Source organism: Oncorhynchus tshawytscha, linkage group LG17 (genome assembly GCF_018296145.1).
Source record: "Oncorhynchus tshawytscha isolate Ot180627B linkage group LG17, Otsh_v2.0, whole genome shotgun sequence".
NCBI classification, from domain to species: domain Eukaryota; kingdom Metazoa; phylum Chordata; class Actinopteri; order Salmoniformes; family Salmonidae; genus Oncorhynchus; species Oncorhynchus tshawytscha.
This window is the reverse complement of record NC_056445.1, coordinates 19,283,677-19,292,702: the sequence shown is the minus strand read 5'-3', so window position 1 is coordinate 19,292,702 and position 9,026 is coordinate 19,283,677. Positions and strand designations below refer to the sequence as shown.

At 40.2% G+C, this 9,026-nt stretch overlaps 2 gene segments (V, D, J or C); one reads left to right on the top strand and one right to left on the bottom strand.

Moving 5' to 3' along the window:
• Window positions 1–1,341: 1,341 nt before the first annotated feature.
• Window positions 1,342–2,796, top strand: LOC112217200 (the record flags this gene model as incomplete). The annotated part of the segment is given in 2 exon segments: window positions 1,342–1,372; window positions 2,274–2,796. Coding segments are annotated over 2 exon segments (351 nt in total), but the record flags the coding sequence as incomplete, so codon positions are not given.
• Window positions 2,797–4,873: 2,077 nt separating this feature from the next.
• Window positions 4,874–6,321, bottom strand: LOC112217030. The segment is given in 2 exon segments: window positions 4,874–5,895; window positions 6,034–6,321. Coding segments are annotated over 2 exon segments (420 nt in total).
• Between the last annotated feature and the right edge of the window lie 2,705 nt (window positions 6,322–9,026).

The following is a 9,026-nucleotide window of genomic DNA, read 5'->3' as shown; positions in this document are numbered from 1 at the left end:
CTAGTACTTCAGTACAATCAGTCCCTATTGTATTATACTAGTACTTCAGTACAATCAGTCCCTATTGTATTATATTGGTACTTCAGTACAATCAGTCCCTATTGTATTATATTGGTACTTCAGTACTATAAGTCCCTATTGTATTATACTAGTACTTCAGTACTATCGGTCCCTATTGTATTATACTAGTACTTCAGTACAATCAGTCCCTATTGTATTATACTAGTACTTCAGTACCATCAGTCCCTATTGTATTATACTAGTACTTCAGTACTATAAGTCCCTATTGTATTATATTGGTACTTCAGTGGAATCAGTACCTATTGTATTATACTAGTACTTCAGTACAATCAGTCCCTATTGTATTATATTGGTACTTCAGTACTATAAGTCCCTATTGTATTATACTAGTACTTCAGTACTATCAGTCCCTATTGTATTATACTAGTACTTCAGTACAATCAGTCCCTATTGTATTATATTGGTACTTCAGTACTATCAATCCCTATTGTATTATACTAGTACTTCAGTACAATCAGTCCCTATTGTATTATACTAGTACTTCAGTACAATCAGTCCCTATTGTATTATATTGGTACTTCAGTACTATAAGTCCCTATTGTATTATACTAGTACTTCAGTACTATCGGTCCCTATTGTATTATACTAGTACTTCAGTACAATCAGTCCCTATTGTATTATACTAGTACTTCAGTACCATCAGTCCCTATTGTATTATACTAGTACTTCAGTACTATAAGTCCCTATTGTATTATATTGGTACTTCAGTGGAATCAGTACCTATTGTATTATACTAGTACTTCAGTACAATCAGTCCCTATTGTATTATATTGGTACTTCAGTACTATAAGTCCCTATTGTATTATACTAGTACTTCAGTACTATCGGTCCCTATTGTATTATACTAGTACTTCAGTACCATCAGTCCCTATTGTATTATACTAGTACTTCAGTACCATCAGTCCCTATTGTATTATACTAGTACTTCAGTACAATCAGTCCCTATTGTATTATATTGGTACTTCAGTACTATCAATCCCTATTGTATTATACTAGTACTTCAGTACAATCAGTCCCTATTGTATTATACTAGTACTTCAGTACAATCAGTCCCTATTGTATTATATTGATACTTCAGTACTATCAATCCCTATTGTATTATTCTAGTGCTTCAGTACTATAAGTCTTTATTATATTATTCTAGTATTTCAGAACTATTAGGGTGGAACTGAGAGTGTTCTGTGTGTAGGTGCTCACTCTTGTGTGAAGGACGTTTTTGTACTACGGTGAATTCACCAGAATGAATCACTGTGGTGGACATTTGGAAGAGGCACAAAACTAGTGCTGAAAAATAAGTACACTTTTTGTCTTCTATTATACAAAAAAATTAAATCTTGCTATTGAACAAAGTTAGGAAATGTTATGTTCTCCAGAGGAAATATTTTTAGGCTATATCTTTTTAGAAATGTCTGTGGACAGATTGGCAGATTGGTAGAGGGCAGAGAAGTGAGAGAATTGTTCACATATCACCAAGTTTATTTGGCAATAAAGTATTCTGACATGCGATTTAAAAAGAGCACATTTTGATATACAGGATTACATATCTCCTCACTGTTCTGTCAAGATGTAGCAACTACTATTTCTAATATAAAAGCAACACTTTGTATTGTCATCATAGTCGATGTTAACACTGACATGGCTTAAAGTTTAACGTCATCTATAGTTTTGAATAGTATTTTGAGGTCATTGTGTCTTGTGTCTCAGAGTAGATTTGACTAAATTGATTTGGAGATTTACACTGTGAATAGTCATTCTGATTAGTAAATCTGAATATGTGATATCTCTTTACAGCATGTCTCTGTATAAATAGGGGCCATTTGCCAGACACATCAAACCTAGTCCTGGACTAGTCTCGGATAAGGCTTCGCCTGTGTCCTCGGAACCACCTCCTAGTGTTTTGTTGCTCTTGGTGGACTAAACTGTAGAGCATGAATGCAACATACATTTTTCTGATGGATTGTTTTGTCCAACATTTTTTTAAATCTTTTTGCCTTTATCTTTATAGATTCCTTGTTTTGTTGTTGTCAGTTGTTCTCGGTACTGTATCTAATTGTTTATCCTGTGTGTATTACTACTCCTCACCTCCTTTCTCTCTCTCTCCCTCTCTCATATCCTCTTATCTCCTCTCCTAATATATTCCATCAAGGAGTAGTACTGGCTGACCCTCTTCTCTCATCTCTCCCCTCCCCCAGCTGGTCCCTCTGTCAGGCCCACAGTGTCTCTGCTCCCCCCATCCTCTGAGCAGCTCTCTGGGGGCTCGGCTACTCTGGCCTGCCTGCTGAGTGGCTACTCCCCACAGGGGGCGATGGTGAGCTGGGAGGTGGACGGAGCGGAGGTGAAGGAGGGGATCCTGACCACCACAGAAGAAGAGAAGGGCGGCCGCTACAGCCGCAGCAGCACCCTGACCCTGAGCAAGGCACGCTGGGAAGAGGGGGAGGTGTACACCTGCAGGGTCGCCCATGATGACACCAGTGATGCGGCCGCCTTCCGTAAAAGTCAGTGTAGCATCTAGAGACAGGAGAAGCCATTGTAGGGGGCAAGAGAGTCCCCACATGGTGATAGTTCTGGAAACATTACTGTTTTACAGCTGAATGTTACAGCATAATAGTGAATAGTATCAGTAGTGCTGTGTGCTAAATGAACTATTTTGAGACTCAGTTGTTCATGTCTTCTTGCCTTTGAATTAAAATAAAGCTTGTTTTGATTGAAAACTAACCCCAATTGTTCATTTAATCATCACTCCAGTCATCACTATCTCATAAATAGGCAGCACATTTCATACTAATTGATATCAATCAGGTTCTATCGTTTCAGCATTGCAGCATGTAGCTCCTCTCATGTTTTCAAACATAATTTAAAGGACATCTGATCCAACAAATATTCTGTAATCATTTCTACAACTGAATGATCCTGTTATACTGTAGCACCAGTACCAGTGATGATAGTGATATTTGATAAACCTTGAAGATCTGCTCTCAGAACTCACTGCCAAACAGTTTCTTTCCATAACATATATATTCATCATGTTTTATTCCTAATATGATTTTACTACATTCAATGTTTTTCCTATGGTTTTCAATGTGGAGGTCCTCTCTACCTCCAAGCCCCGGGAACAGAATGAACATCTGGTGACACCCAGCCCAGTCTATGTAAATCTCAGTTTCACTCCCACAGTTCCCAGTCTAGTTTCAATTTCACTGCCTGGACTGGGCCAGATATGAGTGGGTGAACTAGTTTTACTGTAACCTCTGAGGTGGATTCAAGGAAGGGGACTTTCTTACACTGAATAAACCACCATTTAATAGATGAGATAAGATGGGTATTTGTCACGAACGTGAGGAGACGGACCAAGGCGCAGCAGATGTTGAGTTCCACGTATTTATTATAAAGTGAAACTTATCAAAAACAAAAAAATCAATAAACTAACAACGAAACGTGGTGCACAAAACACAAAATAATATCCCACAAACACAGGTGGGAAAATGCTACCTAAATATGATACCCAATTAGAGACAATGATTACCAGCATCCTCTAATTGGGAATCATACAAATCGCCAACATAGAAAAATAAACTAGAACATCACATAGAAATAATTAACTAGAATACCCCCAGTCACAACCTGACCTACTACATCATAGAGAAACAAAGGCTCTCTATGGTCAGGGTGTGAAAGTATTACTAACGACAGGCATTGACAGTTACTGACATGAGTCTAATGTCTGAGCTCCACATCTTTTCTTTCATACATGGGGGGAGGGAGGCTGAAATGTTTCACATTTTTTGGACTTCTGCGACTCGGTGGGGTTACTTTTTATATTTACACTGAGGTGTCATGACAATAATCATCTGTAATTTAATCAGGATACTGATGATAACAGAGAACATTTTGTCTGAATTATCGCTTTCTAATCACATTGTCAAATGCCAGAGTTGATCTCCTCTACAGTACGTCCCAGTGGTAGCAGTATAGTCACTGTGCAGTCTGACTGAGGGAGGTTTTTATGTGCTGCTCTTTATCACTGTGTGAATACTGGACTATTGTGGTAACTCTGACAGTAGTAATGTCCTGCATCTTCAGCCTGGACTCCACTGATGATCAGAGTGAAGTCACTCCCAGATCCACTGACACTGAATCTAGATGGAGTCCCAGACTGAAAAGTTTAGGAGCTCCTCCAGGTTTCTGGTGATACCAGGCTAGATGGTTATTTCCATGCACATTACTGCTGGTTTTACAGTTCAGAGAGACTGTCTGTCCTGGGAGAACAGCTTTCACTGCAGGAGTCGGAGTTAAAGTGTACTTTCAACTTGAAAATGTATTTAAAACACATTTAAATATGAAATAGATATTGTAATAAATAGTTTGGAATATACATTAAAGCCATATATATTATTATTTTGTGCATCTTGAATGATTTCTTTCTACAATATAAAAAAAAATCTTAACATTGTAACCTTCGTCTGAAGAGGAGAGGCGAGAAGGATCGGAGGACCATTATGCAGCGTAGTAAGTGTCCATGGTTCTTTTAATAAGAAATACTCAACATGAACACAACTGATACAAAAACAATAACCGTGAACCGAACGAAAACCTAAACAGTACCGTGTGGTGAAAAAACACAGACACGGAAACAATCACCCACCAAACAAACAGTGAAACCCAGGCTACCTAAGTATGATTCTCAATCAGAGACAACTAATGACACCTGCCTCTGATTGAGAACCATACTGAAACATAGAAATCTCAAAATCATAGAAAAACAAACACAGACTGCCCACCCCAACTCACACCCTGACCATACTAAATAATGACAAAACAAAGGAAATAAAGGTCAGAACGTGACAGCAAGTGTCCAGATGAAGATGGTGATAATAGTCATGGTTGTTGTGGGTTCTGTTGTCATGAAGGACAGCTCTAAGTCATGAAGTGATAAACTCACAGGGCTATAAACACTTCCAGAGCACTGAAACATGTGCTGTCTATGCAGAGTATCATCACTAATCAAATAAGCTTCTGGTATTTTCCAGAATAATTAAAAAAGTTAATCATCTTCCTGGTTAGCACCCACATTTATAACTGACTGAGGGACCTTACAGAAGCTAGGTCATTTATTCTTAAATGATGTGAGACATTACTATTGCACATAGATGGAGTCCATTCAACTTATTGTGTGACGTTACAAAAAAGTTTGTTGGCCATAGCTGCAAGGATGTAATATTTATGTAGTCTGGACCTGTAAGTGTAATCAGTTCAGGAATGCTTTAGCATGAGGGTGAAAGAGTTGACATATTGTCAGCATCACTGATATATTTAGCTCAGTGTATTTTAGTTCAGTCAGTGTTCCATGTCTCTGTCTCTTCCTCCTCAGCACCTGCAGTAGGACACAGCTGTATCAGTACAGTCACTGTGCAGTCTGACTGAGGGAGGTTTTTGTACAACTCTGTATCACTGTGTGAACACCCAGACACTGTTGGAATTGTGGAAACTCTTACAGTAGTAATCTCCTGCATCTTCAGCCTGGACTCCACTGATGGTCAGAGTGAAGTCACTATGAGTTCCACTGCCACTGAATCTAGATGGAGTCCCAGACTGAAGTGTTTTAGCATAGTAAATAAGGAGTTTAGGAGCTCCTCCAGCTTTCTGTTGATACCAGGCTAGACGGTTATTTCCATTCACATTCACATGCACATTACTGCTGGTTTTACAGTTCAGAGAGACTGACTGTCCTGGGAGAACAGCTTTCACTGCAGGAGTCTGAGTTACAGTTATCTGTCCTCTGGATTCTGAAACGTATTAAAAACACCATGAAATATTAAATACATATTGTAATAAATAGTTCTGAATATACATATTAAAGCCATATATGTTATTCCTTTGTGTTTCTTTAATGATTTTTTCGACAATATGAAAAACAAATCTTAACACTGTAACCTTGAAAGCAGAGTCCCAGTACCAGATGAAGATGGTGATAAAAGTCATGGTTGTTGTGGGTTCTGTTGTCATGAAGCCCAGCTCTCACAGGGCTATAAACACGCCCAGCACTGAAGCATGTGCTGCCAATGCAAAGTGTCCTCACTATGCCAACATACTTTTTTGGTCCCACAGGGACACTGTAGTTGAAGGGATCTTTTTCTTTTTTGGGATTAGGTTGGCAGATCGCATCCAACATTTAGTTGCATACACCACCTACTGTACTGGTGTGTGAGGCCATTCACAGCCTACCTACATTATATTATTTGATTAAATAATACTACATTGTGAAAAAGGAAAAGGACAATGACCCCACCAACTATTAGCCCTCTCTAAAAAATCCACCACCTATTCCACTATTTAACCCTACCTAGTCCTACTCAAGACCAACGGTCTGAGAGGACATATCACTACCACTCAACACCCCTGCAGCTGTTCTCCAGTATATCCTCGCAATCCGCTGCCGCCACAACCACTCTTTTCTGTGACTTTCGATCCATTTCTGCAGTACAATTAACAACCATGGCTATAAATGCTAAAAAGCCCACCTTACTGAAGCACATATTCCTCCAATCACTCTCTCTTGTTCTCTGTCTACTCACAGGAATCCTCTCAGGATCCCTCACCCTGTACCCATCCTCCTCTACCACTCTCTTCACTGCTTCAGCATACAACACTTTCTGTACTTCTCTAACCCTGGCAACCTCAATCTGTCTTTCTCTCAACACACACAACTTTCTTCACAGATACCACACATTCCTTTGTCTCATGCCCTCCTGCACACTTCTCACATCTAGGCATCTCCCTCTTACACACTGCTACAACATGCCCATAACCTTGACACCTAAAACACTTCCTACCTTGACTTTATCTGGTAACGACTCTTTATCAAACCTCAGCATGACAGATAATATCTTCTCAGTTTCCCGACCAGATTTACGTCTCACCAAACGGTGGGCGTCACAGACACCAGGAATCTTCCATTTCAACTGCTCCTCCTCCACTTAATTCCTCCGATGTTATCACTCCCTTCAACGAGGCCATGCACCGCAAAGAAAATCACGTCACAATTCTTGTCCCTAATCTCGTTATCCCGAGCGCCCTCTACCTCTGGTAAGTACAAACACAATAAATCATCAGGAGTCCACTCTGAATTAACCAGCTCAACAGTCCCCAACCTCCCCTCCACCCAGCCTGACACCGCATATGGTTCAGCCAAACAGCAAAATCATCCTTACAATACTTGGGACGAGGCCGGAACTAGGCAATCCGCACCGCAGGCACTTCACCCTCACTCGCAACAAGTTCCATCTCTGAACAACTGGAGCACATATCCTTGTTTTTGAACATAACACCCACCTTCCTCACTACTTCCCTCTACACTCAACTTCTTCTCAGCAGTCATCACTACACCTGCCACTTCATCCTCACTCTCGTCATTTTCCATTTCCTCCGCAAGCTCTTCCAAAAGTTCTGTGCGATCCTCCATTCCATATTTCGTGAAAACATATTCCATGTCTTTCCTTTTTTCCTTGTCCTCCATCTTCTCCTTCACCAGATCTTCCAGAAGGCTAGTACAATCCCCCACTTCATATTTATTCATAGTATGTTTCCTTTTTTCCTTGTCCTCCATCTTCTCCTTCACCAGATCTTCCAGAAGGCTAGTACAATCCCCCACTTCATATTTATTCATAGTATGTTTACTTTTTTCCTTGTCCTCCATCTTCTCCTTCACCAGATCTTCCAGAAGGCTAGTACAATCCCCCACTTCATATTTATTCATAGTATGTTTACTTTTTTCCTTGTCCTCCATCTTCTCCTTCACCAGATCTTCCAGAAGGCTAGTACAATCCCCCACTTCATATTTATTCATAGTATGTTTACTTTTTTCCTTGTCCTCCATCTTCTCCTTCACCAGATCTTCCAGAAGGCTAGTACAATCCCCCACTTCATATTTATTCATAGTATGTTTCCTTTTTTTCTTGTCCTCCATCTTTCCATCTGACAGAATATCAACCCCTCATCCTCATCCTCCGCACTCATTTAAAACAACTGGGCGTTGAAGGGATCTGTGTGAACAGAGGTATTTTAAAGGTAGAGGCTGATTGTCGAGCCAATCATGGCCTTGATTGGTAAACAAGGCTCATCTGAGCTCAATCAAAGGCTGGGAAGGTTCTGGAAGGTTCTAGCTGGGCGTGGCAGGAGAAAGGTTATGCCTTGACAGAACCTTAGGTGGTTAAAGTGGCTTATAATCATGTTATATAATCTCAAAGTAAAGTGTCTTATATGTCCAAACCCTGAATGCTGATTGGCTGTCGGACATGGTATTTGAGACCGTATTGCACAGGTATGACAAAACATGTAATTACGTTGGTAACCAGTTATTAATAGCACTAAGGCTCCTTGGGGGTTTGTGATATATGGCCAATATTTATTTTATGGGTCTTTGGGCACCAATGTTGTACTAGTCTGTCAGTTAACTAACTGTAGCCCATCTGTTGCTCTGCACAATTTGTGTCATCCTCCTTTGTCCTCTTTCATCAATGACCCAATTTCAACCACTTTCCTGTCATTGGCTGGATGTGCTTTGGGTGGTTGACCATTCTTGATACACACAAGAATGTTGCAGTTCTTGACACACTCAAACCGATGTGCCTGGCCCCTATCACCATGGCCCGTTCAAAGGCACTTAAATATTTTCTCTTACCCATTCTCCCTCTGAATGGAACACATAAACAATCCATGTTTCCTGTGTCTCAAGGCCTAAAAATCCTTCTATAACCTGTCTCCTTCCCTTTACTTACCCTGATTGAAGTGGATTTAACAAGTGACATCAGTAAGGGATCATAGCTTTCACCTGGTCAGAATGGTCAGACCTCAATCCTGTAGAAAATGTGTGGGCAGAAATGAAAAAGTGAGTGTGAGCAAGGAGGCCCACAAACCTGACTCAATTACACCAGCTCTGTCAGGAGGAA